The 19,058-nt window shown below is 40.2% G+C and overlaps 2 protein-coding genes across 2 annotated transcripts; both read right to left on the minus strand.

Annotated features, from left to right (window-relative positions):
• Positions 1-230: 230 nt before the first annotated feature.
• On the minus strand, positions 231-8,073 carry LOC121200269 (highly reducing polyketide synthase pks5-like). The gene is made up of 6 exons (XM_041065449.1): positions 8,016-8,073; positions 7,592-7,745; positions 6,857-7,017; positions 6,413-6,619; positions 6,115-6,296; positions 231-5,789 (listed from the first exon to the last, which is right to left on the minus strand). Exons 1-6 carry the CDS (start codon positions 8,071-8,073, stop codon positions 231-233), a joined length of 6,321 nt encoding a protein of 2,106 aa, XP_040921383.1.
• Positions 8,074-9,041: 968 nt separating this feature from the next.
• rdh12l (retinol dehydrogenase 12, like) lies at positions 9,042-13,018 on the minus strand. Its single transcript, XM_041066061.1, has 7 exons — positions 12,867-13,018; positions 12,499-12,614; positions 11,710-11,865; positions 11,525-11,629; positions 10,300-10,509; positions 10,021-10,213; positions 9,042-9,581 (listed from the first exon to the last, which is right to left on the minus strand). The coding sequence occupies exons 1-7, from the start codon at positions 12,878-12,880 to the stop codon at positions 9,479-9,481; spliced, it is 897 nt and encodes a 298-aa protein (XP_040921995.1). The 5' UTR covers positions 12,881-13,018; the 3' UTR covers positions 9,042-9,478.
• Positions 13,019-19,058: the final 6,040 nt, after the last annotated feature.

Below are 19,058 nucleotides of genomic sequence, written 5' to 3' on the forward strand. Positions count from 1 at the left end.
ACAATAACCAAGGCCAACCATTTACAATTAAAACAAAAAAACAACAAAAAATGGCAAAATACAAAATATGCAAATGTGTGGCATTAACATAATAATGCTGTTGTGTTGAAATGGCCATCATAAGCCTTCTACTGAATTAAAAAAAAAAAAAAAAAAAAAAAAATTCTACTATTCCAGTATTAAAATGCTCTGATCAGTGATGCTATTTACATTTTTTGCCACTGACATTTTTACAGTCTGGTTGAAAGATCCTCCACGTCTTCAGTGGAGTTACTGGTGACAAGGTTATCACCGACATTTTCACCCTCAGCTGCTTCACTCAGTATAGCTACCACTGTTGATAGTGTGGCATTGGGATCCAACAGTTTCACCAAAGGCACATTCACACTTCTCTCTTGAAAGATCAGATTCTGCAGTGTCATGGCCTGCATGGAGTCAATGCCCAAGGATGAGAGAGGTGATTCATCTTTCAGTTCACTCTGATCCATGCCAATGGTCTCACTAAGAAGAGAGACGACATACTCTTTTGGTGAGACAGATTCAACTTGTTTAGTTTGAGAATCTGTCTCCCTGGATTTCTGGAATGCCTCCTCAACTAACGCGGACAGACGCATGGTCAAGGCGGCATTTTGAGAGAGGATGTTGTACCTGATGTTTCTGAAGTGAAACCTGCAAACAGCCTGTTGGGGTCGATTGAGCTCAAGGCATTGCTCCAAACTTTTATGAATTTCAGCCACATGCAACACCATCATCCCTTTTGCCTCCAGAAATCGCTGAAAATGTTCCTTGTTCAAGAGGAGACCAAGGTTCAAAGCTCCCCAGTTGATAGACTGCCCAGGTAGCCCAAGTTTGCGCCTGTACTGACAGAACATGTCGAGAAATGTGTTGGCTGCTGCATAGTTTGTTTGTGATGCATTTCCCAGAAAAGCGGAGATGGAGGAGTAACACACAAAGTAGTCTAATGGACAGTGCAGTGTTGCATGGTGCAAATTTAGTGCACCATTTACTTTTGGTTTGAGAACTTTCTCATAGAGCGATCTGTCAAGTGTCTCAATCAGCCCGTCATGCAAGACAACTGCACTGTGAAACACTCCTCTAACTGGACAAGTGGGGAAATTCTGGCTGATGACACCCATTGCCTTGTGCACATGCTCAGAGACAGATATGTCACACTCCATGCAAGTGATGCAGTTTCCACATTGTTTCTCGATATTGTGCAGTTCTTGCTGCACATCTGGTGTAGGCTTGCTCCTGGAGAGTATGACAACACACTCTGCCCCTCTTTGTGAGATGAACTTGACAGTTTCAAAGCCCAGACCAGAAAGACCACCTGCCACTATGTACACTGCTCTCTTTCGGAAAAGCTGCTTTTTTGTTAGGAGCAATGGAATCTCAGACAGAGCACTGCTCTGCACTGCTTTTTCCAGAGCGACAACAGCCACTTTCTTTGAGTTGAAGTATGATTCTGGTTTCTCCAAATGAAGTTTCTTGATGCTGTCAGATTTCACACTCTGAAAAGTAAAACTTTCAAGAGCAAATTTCATGCTCAAGTTCATGGACTTGAGCCAGTGATAAATGTGTGGTCTTTGTGCTCTCAAGGATCCCTTTTGCAAAATGACTGGCATCTGAATTGTCTGTACATGAACACTTTCCTTTACAGTGTGGAACACATCCCAAGCAAGCAATCCCTGCATCTGAGATTCACAGATGATGACAACATGTTGGACCCCTGGAAAATTACAAATTTTCTCAATCAGGGACTCATCAAATGGGGGCAGGATGACAAATGCATCCATTTTATTGACATCTACAAAAGAGCCATTGCACTGTGTTCCAACAACCACATTCCAGCCTGATTTGTAAGAAGAAAGTACCAGGACTTTCATCAGAGCAGAGTCAGGGACAGAAGATATGATTCCTAGATGATGTTTGGGTCTGGGCAAGGCTCGATGCAGGATTTCCCATGCTAGCACAAAGTAGGAAACACAAGGCGTTTTCCGAAGGAATGGGAATCGTTTGGTGCTGTAGCACGCATCCTCTGGAACTCTGACCTTGCTGGCTGCCACCACAGGATAACAGGAAGCAATGTGGTCTCCCACTTTGAGTTTCTTGACATCTTTTCCAACTGCAGTAACAGTACCACTGAAATCAAGAGCCAGTAGCTTGTGATTCTGTGTAGAGTGTTTGTTCCAGTACAGTGTCTTGCCAAATTTCAAATGGGAAGCACTGACAGGGAAGTAATCAGATGAATGAATGCATATCTTACTGGGCTGAATTTCAACTGATGTGTCACTGATGAGCTGGAAGCCTTCGTCGAAGTGAACAGCACTTACTTGAGTAATCTTATGTGCATCAGCAGTCTGAAGGACACAGGGCTCAGACATTGTAGAGGTAAAAATGCCCCCTGAACTGTCAGTGATTTCAAGTGGGGTGCGAACTATGGAAGGTTTCCAAATCAGCCCATCTTTTACCACCAACTCTGGGTATTTACTGCAAGGACATGATTGTAGGACCTCAGAAAGAGCTGCAATGTCTTTAGCAGACACAGTGCTTATGTCAATCAGCTGAAACAAAAGATCTGGTATCTCTGCAGCGAATGATCTTGTCATACCAGCAAGAGCAAAACCTGGACTAATGTGGTCTACAGTGATATCAGATGAACAGTAGGTTACTGCTCGAATGGAGTTTGGGAAGTTAATTCTCTTGAGCTCAAGGACTATTTGGCGGAAAATCTCACAGTAGTTCACCAAATTCTGCAGGACAACATCAGGTGCCAGTGATGTAATGTTTTCTTTGCCCCACAAAAATAAGACCTCATCAAAGTTATGCTCAATATCTTTGATATTGAGTTTTGCCAAGAGAGAGGGGAAGCCATAGCTCAAGATATCTTTGGCATGTGTGAGGGAAATATATTGAGATCTCGAGTCCAAATGTTGCTGCAGGCTTTTCGAGATCCCCACACAATCACAGAAGACCAAGGCCTTAGGAGGAGGAGCAGATGTGATGCTTTCAGGGATGACACTGAAGGCATTGTGGTAGAAGTACTCCTCAACCACATGAGAGGAACTGCCAAGATACTTGATTACCACATGCTTAACTTCAACCAAAACTCTACCCTCTCTATCTGCAAAGCAACCACAAACCTCAAAGTGATCAATGCCCACATCAATTGCTCTCAGATAGACAATCATCTCATCTTGCAAGGGTTCAAACACTGTCAAACTGCCTATTTTGGCAGGAAAGCCTGGCCTACCAGCAAAAATGTGCTCAACTGTAACTGGGAGAAGCTGCATCAGAAAATCCAAAACAACGGGATGAATGCAGTAGTCATGCAATTGAGATCGTAGCTCCTCTGGAACTGAGACAACTGCAAAAGCCTCCTTGAGATCTTCTCCGTAGTGGACGTTCCCTTTATTCTGGAAGACATCTCCGTACTGAAAGCCTCCTTGAGACAGATACCCATAGAACTCCTGAGAGCTCACTACAGATTTGCATCTTTTGAAGATGGAGCTCAGTGAAATGCACTGTTCCTCAATCAGCCTCTCTCTTTTGGAAACAACTGTGCCAGATGCGTAAACTGCAGATGGGGAGAATACTGTGAAACTGGTTTCTTTTTCTGTTTGTTCCAGTTGCACCTTCATTTCAGGTGAATTCAGTGTTAAAACACACGGACTGTGAAAACTGACACTGAGCTGTAGTGAGTTGAGTGGAACTTTTGGTTTGGCACTGGCCATGACTGCAGCTAAACCCAACTCGGCATAGAAGGCACCGGGGATAATGGGTATATCGTTGTGTTTGTGCTCTTTCAGGTAGAAAGACGAGTCTGACATCAGATCACAGCTGAAAGTGTTGCTTTCACCTCCAGTTTGACAGATCACAGGATGATTACTTGCTGTGTTTTTCTGTGCTGCTCTGATGATAACATCTCTGTCTGAGCAATCAAACTTGTATTTCGGGAAAGGCAGTGGCATTGTCTCATTTCCTTTGTGGAAGGTGTTCCAATCTACCTGAACACCCAGTTCGAATAGCTTAGAAACAACAGACATGATTGTTTCATGATCTTTCTCTGGTTGCACTGAGGCTAGAACAGCTGTGTCATTATCCAGAGATTCCATAATGTTTCTCTGAAGTGCTCTTCTTGGCCCTATCTCTACAAAGACTGTGTTCTTCTTGCCTTTAGTTGCGGATCTCACTGCCTGCTCAAAAGCTACTGGCTCACGGATGTTTCTAGCCCAGTATTCACCTGTGCAGAAATCTCCCTGCTGAATTTCCTTGCCTGTCACTGTTGAGAACAACTCTGTATCAAGACCATTCACCTGTAAGGAGCCAATTTTTTCCTTGATTTCTGGCAAAATCGGATCCATCATGTGGCTGTGATAGGCAGCAGGGACATCCAGCGCACGAAGGAACAGATTCTGATTGTTGGCAGGGGTGCTTAGCTCTTTGTGGAGGCTGTTGATTGCATCTGCGTCACCTGAAAGGGTGCAGGACTGAGGGCTGTTGAAAGCAGCAAGGCAAACTCTACCAGAGTAAGGAGGGAGAAGTGCCATTACTTCTGATACAGCCATGTTGCTGATCACAAGCATCTTCCCCCCAGTGACTTTGCTCTGGAGAATGCTGCGGAAATAGATGACTTTCACTGCATCCTCAAGAGACAAGAGGCCAGAACAGTGAGCGGCTGCAACCTCGCCTACAGAGTGTCCAAGCATTGCATCTGGCTTGACACCCCAGTGCCTGAGTTGGGTGGTAATGCCAACCTGGATAGCAAAGAGTAATGGTTGCACAACCTCTGGGTCTTTGAAGTCACTGGTCTCAAAGTCACTCTCAAGCATGTCCAGGATGTTCAGTGCACTCAGCCTTTTAAAAAGTTGTGCAATTTCTTTGATCTTATCTCTGAATACACGCTCGTGCTTTAGTAGCCGCTTGCACATGCCATGGTAAGTGACGCCATTCCCACAGAAGACAAACACTAACCTTGGATCTGAGTAGGATGGGCTGATATTTTTGCTAACAGCAGCACTTAGCTTCTCTTTAAGGTCGACTACAGATGATACCATGATGGCTTTTCTGTATTTATGTTTTAGGTGGCTTCTTCTGCAAGCTGATGTGTACAACAGAGAATCTAGATCAACTTTACTATCTGCTTCTAGCTGTTTAATGGTGTCTTCCATCATCAGGGAGAGAGATTTTGTTGAATTTGCTGACATGATATAGTACTTTGGTTGTGTTCCATCATTCTTTTGCTTAGTGGGTGACTGTTTGTACTGTTTGACAATAGTGTGTGCATTTGTACCCCCAAAGCCAAAGTTGTTCACCCCTGCAATTCTTGCATCAGAGGCTTCCCACTTTTCTGCTTCCTTAGGTATTTTAATGTTAAGGGCTTTGGCATTGACACTTGCAGTTTCTTCAGAGTAGAAAACTGAGGGAACAATGGTCTCATGCTTCATCATTAGGAGAACCTTAATGAGTCCGGCCACTCCTGCTGCAGATTCCGTATGTCCAATGTTGCTCTTCACAGAGCCAATCCGCAAAGTCTCAGAACCAGGCGGTCTGGCTTTAGCAATGACGTTTGAGATGCTTCCTGCCTCTGTTGGGTCTCCGACTGGGGTTCCAGTCCCATGTGCTTCTATGTACTGGACATTTGCGAGGTCAGACTCAGAGTAGATTCTTCGCAGCAGCTCCTCTTGTTGTGTCATGGAGGGTTTGGTGATTGGAGTGACCGAGTGTCCATCTTGGTTGACGGCTGTTTTGCTGATAATACCCCAGATATGGTCATGGTCTTGTATTGCCTGTACAGCAAGAACAAGATGAAAATTAAACTTCAAGTGGAATAAAATTGTGATGGTTTATGCAGTTTATGCAAATTAAAATTTTTGGACTAAAATTTTGGACTTCGAGAGCATTTGCTGGAGAGAAACAAGGTTAACAGGAATAACTAAATTACAGACTAATATAACATTTATGGGAACTATTCAGACTAGTTAATGTTTAAAAGAAACAAAATGCTTAGTTATGGTCAATCAGTTATTAATTGATATTGGTCTCATATCTGACATGATCTAATGTAATAAAAAGTAAGGAAGGACATTATCAACCTGTCCTGCTTATTCTGACCTTTTTCAGCGGCTTCAGGAGAACAACTCCACAACCTTCCCCTCTACCATAGCCATTTGCACTGCTGGAGAAAGGTCTGCTGGTCCCTTCAGGTGAGATCATCTTGGCCTTGCTGAGAGCAACAAACACTCTTGGCTCTATGATACAGTTGACTCCTCCACAAATAGCCATGTCACAGTCGCCTGATAAGATAAAAAAGATATTTATTGTCTCACACAATAACATTCTAATGCCCTTTTAACACCTAGGAACAGATTCCGACTGTTGGCTGAGGTGACTGAGGTGGAGGCTCTCTGACCTTGTTTAATGGATTGGCAAGCGAGATGAAGAGCCACAAGGGAGGACGAGCAGGCACAGTCTATGGACAGTGAGGGCCCAGTAAAGTTGAAGATGTATGAGACTCGGTTTGCTGCGATACTCATGGCAAGCCCTGTGCCAGTCCAGTGGTTGATCACACTTGGGTGCACATGTGCAGCATTTGTTTCATAATCTCTGTTCATTAGGCCTACATAAACATAAATTAGAAATAAATAAGTCACTACAAAAACATGAAAACATGTTAGAAATTTACATATCACTCTATTATTTATAGATTTGGGAATGGATGATTTAATCAGGGTTAAAAATTGGACAGAAATGTGGATTATTCAGTTAAAACTTGGTTTAATTTATATAGTCATGCAAAAAGTAACTGTATTTTTAGTCAGCTACAGTTACTTGAAACATGTTTTTATTGTCTTACCAAAAAACACTCCTGTCCTGGTCCCACTGGCCTTCTCCATGGGAATTCCAGCATTTTCTAAAGCTCTGTAAACACACTGAAGGAGCTGTTTTTGTTGAGGGTCCATTTGTTCCACTTCACTGTCACTGATGCCAAAGAACTTGTGGTCAAACTCATTAAACCTAAAAAAAAAATAGATCAAAACCACTGGATCAATTTAAGTGGCTCATTAAACCTAAAAAAAAAAATAGATCAAAACCACTGGATCAATTTAAGTGGCTCATTAAACCTAAAAAAAAAAATAGATCAAAACCACTGGATCAATTTAAGTGACTGAGAAATATTTTTTAAAATAATTTTAGATATTTTCATTTAATTCATTTAGATTTTTTTGAAACACAAGTGTCAGACACAGGCTCACAGATAAATTACTCCCCACACCTGGTGGTGATCTGCAATCAGTGTCACCATCATCAAGTTACAAGGGCACACCTGAGTTCACTGAGTTTGTCACTTGACATGAGAAAAGGTTAAGAGAACACATCAACATTTCTTTCCATATCTATTCTTTGACTCCAAGAGACACACAATTTACTCATCACTACTACTATGTATAAGACTGAGTAAAATAAGTAAAGAAAGTAAAGAGACATCAAAAGTGGACAACACAACATAAATAGAGCATTTAATCGACAAGGAAACTATCTGTATATACAGATAGTAAATAGACTTTATAATAAGACTTAAATACCATACCCGTCAATGAGAGCAGCCTTGGCTGTGCGGGATTTACCCGCTTTGTTGTCATCAGGGTCATACCAGCTGGCTAGATCAAACCTCTCTTTGGGAATTGGCACCGAACAGTTTCTTCCATCCACGAGAACCTTCCAGAAATTGTCAAGCCCTTCTCCTGTTTAATAACATATATAAAAATTAAAATTAAAATTAAAAAAAGAACTTTCTTTATCATCCTTTTTTTTAATTACCAGGGATTAATTTTAGTAGTCCTGATGACTGTTAAAGAGGTCTCAGGTGAATGCAGTTTAATCTGATGCAGTAATCCTGAAACTATGCAGTTTGTCTTGTCTGCAGTAAAATTTCTAAATGGAAATTGTGTCAATAAAATATTAAGTAATACACACTCAAAAAAAAAAAAAAAATCCCAAATAACATGGCTTACCCCCAGGAAAATTACATCCAATTCCCACCACTGCAATACTGTCTTCAGCTTCTTCCATCCTGACTGTGCATCACTAAGAAAGAAAATCAAAAATCGTTACTGCACCATCAGGTCAATATCACTCTTGCCTCCAGGCATCATCACATCCAGAAATGAGTGTGGTTAGTATTCTGTAAAACTGTGTAATTAGTCCAGTTTAGTCATGCACCAGATCCTCCTTACATCCATACCGTTTTCCTTTGCCCCCAGTGATGCTATCACTGCCGGACCTGCAGCTGATTTTTATAGTCAGCTTCTCTTCTTTATTAAACATTAATGATTGATTGTATACGTGGCCATGGAGATGAAGGACTTCAGTGCACACATTTATGGTGCCTTGCAAATGATTAGACCGTGTTTAATGAGTAAATCAATATGTTATCCAACAATAGGGTGACTCTCGGTCTTGTTTCATTGAAGTTTATCACAGTTATACCATAAGCAACTACAACGACACGCCACCAAGGCCAGATATTGATGAAAATATCAAAAAATGCACTGTTTTGCACTGTTAAGGAAAGTGATGAGCAATTGTTAAGAACTAGGCTTGTATTAATGAGTCAACAATGTTATCAGTGTTCCAACACATTATATAATGTATACAACACATGTTGGGTAAGAGTATGGCCCTAAATAAAAATGATTGACTTGTTGCGTTAAATTCATTTTAAAGCACAGAATGTCTTACCATGAGAATAATCAGTCATTTAAATACTAAATTCTCCAACATGTTATTGTCTGCATGCTGCACAGTGAGAGCATCCTATTACTGACCTCTCAAAATACTAAAAGACAAAGTATTTTAACACCAGAGATGAGCAACTTAGCTAGATACTGCAGCAAAACGCAGCTTTGTCAAGTTGTGGTGTCCGTTATTCACCTTTTCCATATGTAGTTGGCAAAAAATGTGTTGCCTTATTGAAAATCTTTGGATCCCATTAACTCAAGTATCAAGCATGTGCAAGCAGGGACAGAAACAAATTTATGGAGAGTAACAGGGAGTTTAATGTAAAAAAATACAAGTACAGAAAAACATTTGAGACATGTATAAAACACTGTAGTCTGACAAGTTTTTCTCTCAATAATTCCACAATTTTAATCCAAATATCCACTATGAAACGATTATCAAAATGGAAAGTATTTGGTATAAAGTATACTTTACTTGGTATTTTCATAGTTAGAAATAGTGCCATGTGAAAGTACTGAGTGTTAGTAAGTAAAACAAATACAAACTAGACAAGAACTGTTTACTTATATATATATATATATATATATATATATATATATATATATATAAGTAAACTCATATTAAGTCAATATTGGGCACACTGTTTCTTGGCAGGCGGTGTTAGTGAAATAAGACGCATTGCATTGATTAGTGGAGAAACACTTCAGACTGTAAGCTGAAGGATTTTATTTTAATTTCACTCCCATGTTATAGAGAGCATCTGACAGCTCAGCTCCCACAGCTTCTGCGCCAGGTCGTCGTCTTTTCCAGCCGCGGAGCAGTTGGCAGGAGCACAGTCACTGTTGACAAAGACAAAGATGAGCAACTTGAACTTTGGCTGAAACCCTTTAACTTATTACAACTAATATTCCATCTAGATTATTTCCTATTTACCTAATATCGATCTTCTGTACATATCTGTCTATCCTGGAGAAGGATCCCTTCTTCTGTAGTGCTTCTGAACGTTTATTCTATTCTTTTGTTTTCTGATAAAAAGGTTTTATTGGTATCAAGTTTTTCCTTATCTGAATCAAAGGTTTAGGGACAGGGCCAGTTAACAGACTGTAAAGCCCTCTGAGATAAACCTGTCATTTTGTCTTGTATAAATAGACTTGAATTCTCTCTTTAATTCAGTGCGGTCCTGCGTAGTTCGGGATCAGATCATGCTGATAGGAAATGTATGATAGACTGCAATGTGCTGTCTATATATATTTTCAGCAGCTTGTAAAAACAAATTACCTGTAGTATCCACCGCTCTCTTTCTCCAGTGATGGCTCCACTGCACAGTAAATGGTTGTCTGAGCTCCCTGGACAGAGTTTTTGGTGAAGGGACTGATCATCCTCATGACGAACTGTTGAGGGCCGTTCAGGTGACGCCATAAATCTGTCTGGACGACTCCAGGGTGGAGAGAGTATGTCGTCACACCTGTGCCTGCAAAAACAAAGCGAACACTTTAATTAACGTGACTGTAAAACATGAATAAATTAGTGAAGGAAACCGTAAGGGCCAGTGCTCACCTTCAAGTCGTTTAGCCAGTGAGCGGGTGAAGAGGACGTTGGCTAACTTGCTCTGGGAGTAGGCTTTACTCTTGTCGTAACTATTCTCACTGTTGATGTCCTCCAGATTGATGGTGCCCCAGGCGTGGGCCATGGAAGACACATTGATAATCCTGGCTGGTGCCGATCTTTTAATCAGGTCAAGCAACAAGTGCGTCAACAGGAAGTGACCTGGAGAACGAGTGAATATGACTTTCAATTTCAAATTCACAGTCTGAGAGAGCAGAAAAAGGATAGTGTATCTCAGGGGTATTGCATTGCAGCATAAGTGACATCTGAGAACAACTGACTTGCTTGACAAACTACAGTAGAAATAGCTGATTGAGGCAAAAATGCACAGCTGGTTTTCACAAAATGCATGATGCTTATGCATTTTGTATTTTCTTGTACTTGGTGGTTGAACTCACCATTACACGTGCTGCCGTCATCGTGGCAGGAAAATGTCAGCTCATGACAGAAAAGAAAAGTTATAACTGCTCTGATGAAACGCATTTTAGTAGCTGTTTTAGTGACCAAATTAACAGGCGATGAGGTTATTAGACCTGTGTCCTTAAAAATGTGGTCTATAAACCTTGGCAGGAAAAAATTTTCCGATGTGTTAAACTGTTCTTTATCTTACTAAGGAACAGTTTGTCTTATCTGAAATCAGCACAGTAAGTTCAGCTAATACCCACATCAATCAATATTTAACAGCAAAACGACATGACTGCCAAATAATTAAGCATGACAGAGATGTATACAGGTGAGCATGAAAGGATTTTAGATAAAATATCCTTTGAAATGAGACCAAAGTAAAACAGAACACATTACTGTTTACTTTGGTTATAAGTACGTTTTCAGTTTACATTCTCTTTTAAGCAAGTCAGCCCTAAATGGCCCGTCTGTGATATCAATGAGTAATTTATGGTTTGAATTTACAATTCCCCAGTGAACACATTCAAACAAGGGGGAGGTCAAAAAACTTTCAGTCTGCCCCCTAGTGGACTTTACGTTTATTTTAACATTCTGATGATCTTGGATACATGTATGTAGTATTTTGATACCTATGTTCTCTTTCGTGTTTTATTGTATTATTATCCTTCAACTGCAAAATTTGGAAAAAACAAATTACTTTAATTATGTGACTCAAGGATAGTCTCAATGACGTCTCCTTTCTTCCCTTCAGAGATAACCCTGATTTATTTACCCATGTGATTGACACCGATCTGCATCTCAAAGCCATCTGCTGTTTTCCCATAAGGACACACCATCACACCAGCATTGTTGATGAGGATGTTGAGTTTCGGCTCTCCTGTAGAAAAAAACAGCAAGAGGTAAAATGCTGTGGCTTTTAAGCCCATTCACAGTTTTCTAAGGAACAGCCGGGTTTACCTTTGTTGATGGCCTCAGCAAATTCTCTTATCGACTTGCTATCTGACAAGTCAAGTTTCATGCAAAGGACGTTTTCGCTGCCCGAGCTTTCGATGATTTCCTTCACAGCGGCCTCTGCTTTCTCCATGTCCCTGCACGCTATGATGACCTTTGCCCCTAAACAGAAACATAAACAGTGGAGAAATACAACAGCATAAGCAATGTTGGCATAAATTGGTTGAGCTGTGATGTTTAGTCTGTTAATGCCTAGGGCTTATGGGAAATGGTGTTCATTAAAGTCAGCTAAAAAACAGAAATATTGAATAAACGCACACAAATCAAAGTAGAGATGGACTTTTCTGCAGGAAGCTGTGCAAACAAATGTTTCAGGAGGATTATTTTTTCATAAGTGTTGACAGCTAGTTAGTGTTATTTAACTTGTTTTAACTTACAGTAAACACTAACAGGTTTGATGGAGGAGGATTAGCTAATGCTAACAGACGTCCCCAAGGCCTGATTTGCATTTTTGGAGAGTGAGTGGTAAAACAAAAAAAAAACAAAACAAAAAACATTCTGCTTTTTCAGGCTCTGCTTAGTTCACTGTACTCCTCCTATCTGTGGACCTAAAAGTCAACATCCTCTTACATAAAAACAAACGAGGTGATGCATCATCCAAGCACTGAAATGCAAGATGCATGTAAGAATGACAAAGCAAAAAAAAAAATTGAGCTGTTTATGTGAAAATCAGATCAGTCGAGGTGGAGCTGCAGAAGCTTCACACTGCGATATTAAACTGTCAGTCAGACTCACCTCTCTTGGCCAGGTCGATGGCTGTCTCTTTGCCAATGCCAGTGTTGGCACCGGTGATGACCACAGTTTTGCCATCGAGCTTTTCATCCGAAGACCAGGCAGCGCGGAAGAAATTTCTGGGACATTGAGAAATCACTTGAAACTGTGTCAACCAGCGAAATGGGTGTGTTTCCGACAGATCAGAGAAATATATGTTCGCCCTTAAATTTCCCACGTTAAAGAAACTGTACCAACAATTATTCATTAATTAATTTGTTAATAAGGTTATTACCTGAAAAAAAACAAGATGTATTTATCACCCAAGCATAACAAAAACTCAGCTGTCTAATTTGTTTAGACAAATGATCAGATTATTTTCATGTACATACCTTACGGCTTGCATCTCACTGAATTGAAGCAGTCAGGTCGGGCGCAATGACGCCTGACCACCTGAAAGATCTTAAATCTCAACTTCCAGCAGCAACCGAAACCCGCAAACTTCCTGAAAGGCCTCCGTCACTTGAAAATTGGCGATGCGGAAATGTTGTTAAACGTAAACTACTCAATGTTTGATTGGCTTGGGTTTTAACCAATCGTTCCCGACAACACCAGTCTTGGACAACGTTGATTGGTTGAATTGTGACATTGGGTCCGCCCTCTGTGATGTATGTATTCCATCATGAGTACGGGCTGCGCCGGACGCGTGGGAAGTGTGTGCCTGGCTGTCACATAACTGACAAGGTCTAATAACAAGGCCCAGTATTTTTTATTATTTAAAAATCAACCAGTAGTACTATTATTATTAGTAGTAGTACTTGTAGCAGTAGTAATAGCTGTACAAGTACTAGAAGTGGTAGTGGCAGTAGCGAGTAGAAGCAGGAGCAGTATTAGTGGTAATAGAGTCGCAGCAGTTACAGCAGTGAGGTGGTGGTAGTGTTCACCTACTGTGTATATGAATACAGCCAATGATTATTTTTTATTATAGAATAATCTGCTGATTATCTTCTCTATTAACTGATTGATTGTTGAGTCAAATGATTATGATAGTTGCAAATTAATATTCTGTCAGTCCGCTAAGCGATTAATTGACTAATCATTTCAGCTGTACTTGTATATACTTCTGGGTAGTTTAATTTGTAAGAAAGCATTGTTTGGTTTGCTATAATATTTTAATTTGTTAACTAACGAAAGATGTGAAATAATTGTAGTAAATGTTGTGGAGTAGAAGCACAAGTAAATTACAAGTACTTCAACTTTGTACTTAAGTACAGAACATGAGTTAATATACAATTTTTGTGAGGTAAAACTAACTAAATTATTATTGCTAAATAACATCATATACAAAGTTTAAATTAGCAAGAAAACTGAGCAAAGCAACAGAAAAACTTCAAACACTAACACAGGTATGAAAATCCGCTTGCTCTCTTGGTTGTTATTTACCGTCTGTGCTCGCTAGACATAAACATCCCATCATTCCACTGTACTGCATTTCTTTCTCCAGCAGGTGGCAGCCAATGACCATCTGCCCCGGTGAATGAACGGGGGAGTTTTACTTTGACTCCAGTCCTGTGTCACTGTGTTATGTCTACTAGACAGATTAACAGGTTGGTATTTGGGTAAATCTTGTCCTTGGCTGAGATGTCTGGGAAATCATTCGCAGAAAACTGAAAATACCTAATCGCCCTTTGTACCTCACCTCACCTAAGCACATAAATGCATAAATGTGAATGGGATCCACTCTGATAAGGAGACACCCAAGGAGTCAAAATCAAGTTGATGTGCTCTTATCCTGATTGCATGCCCCCCTCCCCTGCTCCATGTCTTCTCTTTAACGTCCTTTTCCACGTTTATTTAAACAGAAAGTGGTTGCAAATGGATGCTGATTGAAATTTCATATACTACAATGCAGTAAATAATCTTTATGTGGCATCGATATTCAACACATAAATGAAAAAACACGTCACATGAGACATAAATATGAGACAATCTATTTTTATTTTATTGTATTAATATTTGTGCCACAATAGCAATCCATGTGCTTATTTGTTTATTGTTTTCACGTCACTTTTAGCCCTTGTGTTTGCTGTTGTTGATGTGCTACTGTTTTGTCATCAGTGGCTGAAAAACATCAGACATAACAGTTTACCTAAGCTATTACTGGCGCCGCATTAGCAGCTTCCCAGAAGCCACAGACAATGGAAACGCAAGAGGATGCACTCAATAAACTATGAGAACAATCCATTAGCTAAAATGGGACTATTAACTTTACTTTGGCAGATGGGGAGCAAGAGGATGCAGGTTTTTATTTTTATACACAGGGGGAAAAACAACTTCTTATGTCTATGGGACTGTGCAGGTTGAGTAATAATTGGAGTATGACTTGTCTTAAAACAATGAACCCATTGCTGCTGCATTAAGATGCAACACATCCAAAAATACTGTAAGTAACACACAAACAAATGGCAGTTTACAAAGATCTGTTATTAATATTTCAGATCAACTTTGTTTAGCTTTTATCAGGTCAAGCTCAATGTCAGTGCAACAATAATAACTAATTAAAAAAAGAAGAAGAATGAGACACTTAATTTGCATTGCTCATCAAAGAGCATTACAGAGAGATTTATGTTAATAAACGATAAGTAAACAACATTAAAAAAGGGCCACGCAGGGAAAGGTCCCATTCAGACATTTTTTTACACATATGAAATTTAAAATTTGTGTTTGATTTGGTTAAAAAAGTGCAATCATCTTATTCAAAATTCTTTTTTTGAGGCCAACTTTTTAAAAAATGTTTTGGATTTCCTTTTTCACACATTGTACACAGTGTGCATGCATGTGTTTCCTTTCAAAAGTTTCACTGATACACAGAAGGCATCTTCAGTGAAAGGTTCATTCTCTCTCTCTCTCTCTCTCTCTCTCTCTGTGTGTGTGTGTGTGTGTGTGTCCTGCTCACTCATCTTAGACTAAAATTAAATGTTACCACAGAGAAACTTTCCCCCTTCATCAGATGAATGTGGAAACCACCTTCTACTCTCAAACACTGTCTCAGTCTAGTCTCAAACACTGCACATACATCATTCTGCACAGTGAAACTCATAAAGCTCTTTGGAAAAATGAATTTATTAATTTCTGAACAATTAAATGTAGAGTTAGTTTGAATGCCAGCTTGAGTAAAGCCTTATCATGAAAAAGAGTTTTAAGGGGAGGATTTTCTGAACACTGACTTTGCAAGACTCAGAGTTCCACAATAAACAATCTAAACACAGTGATTTTGAGAATAACTATGTTTAAAAATAACACAACTCATTTTATTGCCCTCTGCTGCGGGTCAGTAGCAAAGCCGGCAGAATAAGCCACTCTAATGTTTACATTATAACAGTATCTTTCCAAGGTCACGTCCCTCAGTGCCTCTGCTGACACAGGCGGCCAGCAGTCTGGCTTGTACAGTGACCTCTCATCTTCAAAAACCTCTAATTATCTGAAGCTGTGGGGACATGATAAACATCTCCAAATGTCTTCATCTCCTGCCATCTCCTTTTCCTCACTGGATCACCCATCGCTCACATTCTGTTTAGTCTGGCTCTTTTCGTGTTTGCAACCCCCCCATACAAACCCCCCACCCCCTTGCCATGCCTCTGTATTTGGTTTCTCACCCTCTTAGCCTCCCTCATCTCTTACATAACACATAAACAGTGCCATTCATTTGCTCAGGCCGTTCCTCTTTGCTGATCCAATCTCTGACACGTAATGGCTTTTTTAAACTGCTGCAACATTTCCCTGAGATTCAAATCTGTACCTTCATAATTACAATCCTATTTTTTTTAACAGTGGTGTTGTTATACACCAGATGACAGACCCCTTCATCTGACCACTGCACTGCTGACTGACACACACTGTACCATTTAGCTCTGCCACACCAGCTCCCTTGATAATTGGGCTCAAGCCTTTTTCTCAGTGTTTGCAGTTTTCTCTGGAGAAATCAAATTGTAAGGTCATTTAAACGTGGTTAGTCTTTAAGGAATGAAAAGTGTTTCCTCCCTCATGTATGTAAATCATGCAACATGTTAACGAGGAAAGAAAAAAGTCAAGCTCTATGTTATACAACACATCCCGCTTATGGGCTCAAATCTTGATTTGGAGGGAATGTGCAGGTTGCGTCTGACCCCCTAGTATGAGCATCAAGCAAAATACCCTGGTAAGTTTCAGTCTCACACTAAGAAAGGATTTTAGATTTTAGAACTAATCTTAAACCTGAGATTAATCAGCATTTTCTCACTGACCTGAAGTGATATTGAGGTATAATTGAGGGTGGACATTTTCAGTCTGGTCAAGTGATGAATAAAAATGAATTTTCAAGCACATGTAAATCTTCTCAATCAAAAACCTTGTGAAAATGTGGCATCAGGTCAGTATTTGACACAGAACAGAATTTTACAGTAGTTACAGTAAAAGAGTGTTAGGTTTTAGCAAACAACCCCACAACTGTCCTCCTTGAAATGTTACTAAATCAGATTGGTGCACACAAATACATCAACAATTTTTGTCCGACTCAGTCCTGTGCACTTCAAACAAACAAGAGCACAGGTGAAATTAAAAAATAAATAAATAAAATGCAGAAATCTCTCATGTAAGATAACCAAACTGTTCATACTTTGGCAGAAAATTGTGTGTATTTAGGGTTTTCAGGGCCTTTGACTTCCCCATAACCTTGCTTTGCCTTTCAGACAGCTGCACCAAAAGCCTTAATAAATCTTCTGCAGATATCCCACTTTTCAGTTCTTTCCTTTCATATCCACCTTTTGATCTTCACCGTTTCATCTTGGTGGTGCCAGTGCATCATCACAGATGAACCGTTTTGGTGTCACTTTGTCACAGAAAATTGGGAAACAAAGAACAGCATCAGTGCTGAGGGTGTGTTTCAGCCCCGGCATAAAGCTGTTAATGTGCTCTGCTCTGTCCATCAGAGTGATAATTTAAGATTGATGCAAGATGGCACTGTAGTGAATTCAGGTTATGCTGCCCTTTGAAAGTGAGCAGACCGTCATTAGGGCCCTGCTACAAGCCCCAGGAGACAGGCGCATGGTGCTATTTATAGAGCTGTCTCAAGAAGTCAATACCGGAGAGCTGCATAAGACTCCTCCTTTAGGGGGACAAGGGTATTCTGTTTTAATGGCTGCTTTATGACATTCATAACAGCATGACACACAGCACCATCTTTCAGTCTAAAAGTCTGGGAGTATCATTTTATAGCACATAACCAAGATAACATGGTATAATTGTAGTTGTTTAGTGGCCTCTACCAGTGCAATAAGCTTATCTTCCAAAGATACAGAGACTGTTTCACCTGCCTCAACCAAAAATCTGTTAATCGGCCTGTTTTAGTCTCCTTACATTGACTCCCATTATGTAATAGAGGTGATTTGAAGATCTTTCTGTTGCCTGAGATCCTCGGGCAGAGGATCTTCTATCTGTTCCCAAGGCACGGCTGAAAATGGAGCATTCACAGTCAGAGCCTCGGAGCTATGGAACAAACTGCCTGAGGAAATCAGGTCAGCAGAATCAGTGACCTCTTTATTACTCTATCAGAAATTGGTTCATTGATCTGCTTGTTTTGAAGTTGCTGCGTTGTTATTGCAGCCGGCCAAATACTGAACGTGGGAGCGGCACCCTCGTCATGTCGTTCTGCCATTAGATCCTGATATATTATCTTACACAACCCTAAACCCACATACACCAGGCACGGAAGTCAACTTTATCGATATTCTTCACTTTTATTGCTGACAGAATGTCTCATTTCTGTTAAAGTGTAACCCTCTACAATACTCTGACCTGGATCCAGTGTCCAGCTTCCTCTTCCTGCACACATATCAGGTGCAGCTTCATTAAGAATGAACTTTATCCAGTAGTGAGCACTAAGACATCAACAGTAATCTCTCACACTCAACCCTTCAGCAGCAGCGCAACTGATGTCTGCTTCAGTAGCCGCAGTAAAATTATCAGGCTCTATCACCTGATCCCTGTGATACACCAATGACCCCTGTCATTCAGCATAACTGGTTCAGGATTTACAATCATTTGATACAGTAATTGCAGTATAGTAAGTAAGTGTTGTTAAGCAACTTTTTGGGTCTGATTGAAGGAGGGATGAGGGATGTATCTTTCAGAAAAACTGACACTTAGCTCTGTGGCTCTGTCTTGGAAGATGTGATGGAAACAGAGAGTGGAAAGAGTGAATGTAATAAAGATGAAAAGAGGAAGGGAAGTGAAGGTTGCTCTGACAAGGAGCAGGATGGATGAAGAGAAGAATGAGGATGAAGATGGAAAGAAGTATTTGCCAGATGACAAACAACCATCCTTTTGGCTTGTGGCATGCTCCACATGTGATATTCAGAATAAAGGACAGATCATACCCTTGTTTTTTTAAAGCTCTATATATAGTCCTTTTAATTACAAAGAAAGCACCAGCCAAATCTAGAGTTTCTGGCCAATATGCAGATCCTCTGTCAGGTGGGAATAACAAACCACTTCAATAAGCAAAAGGATATGAAAAACCTCGAAGTCTGAAATAAATTCCACATCTC

Source organism: Toxotes jaculatrix, chromosome 20, assembly GCF_017976425.1.
Source record: "Toxotes jaculatrix isolate fToxJac2 chromosome 20, fToxJac2.pri, whole genome shotgun sequence".
NCBI lineage: Eukaryota > Metazoa > Chordata > Actinopteri > Toxotidae > Toxotes > Toxotes jaculatrix.

What these genes read in the sequence shown, in the direction of transcription:
- rdh12l (XM_041066061.1), bottom strand. An exon ending in ACTGGCTAAACGACTTGAAG is followed by an intron (nt 10,214 to 10,299) that starts GTGAGCACTGGC and finishes TTGTTTTTGCAG; the next exon opens with GCACAGGTGTGACGACATAC. An exon ending in GAGAGCGGTGGATACTACAG is followed by an intron (nt 9,582 to 10,020) that starts GTAATTTGTTTT and finishes CTTTGTCAACAG; the next exon opens with TGACTGTGCTCCTGCCAACT.
- LOC121200269 (XM_041065449.1), bottom strand. Translation starts at nt 8,073, where the DNA reads ATGGAAGAAGCTGAAGACAGTATTGCAGTGGTGGGAATTGGATGTAAT. An exon ending in TGGATGTAATTTTCCTGGGG is followed by an intron (nt 7,746 to 8,015) that starts GTAAGCCATGTT and finishes GTTATTAAACAG; the next exon opens with GAGAAGGGCTTGACAATTTC. An exon ending in TCCTGAAGCCGCTGAAAAAG is followed by an intron (nt 5,790 to 6,114) that starts GTCAGAATAAGC and finishes CTTGCTGTACAG; the next exon opens with GCAATACAAGACCATGACCA.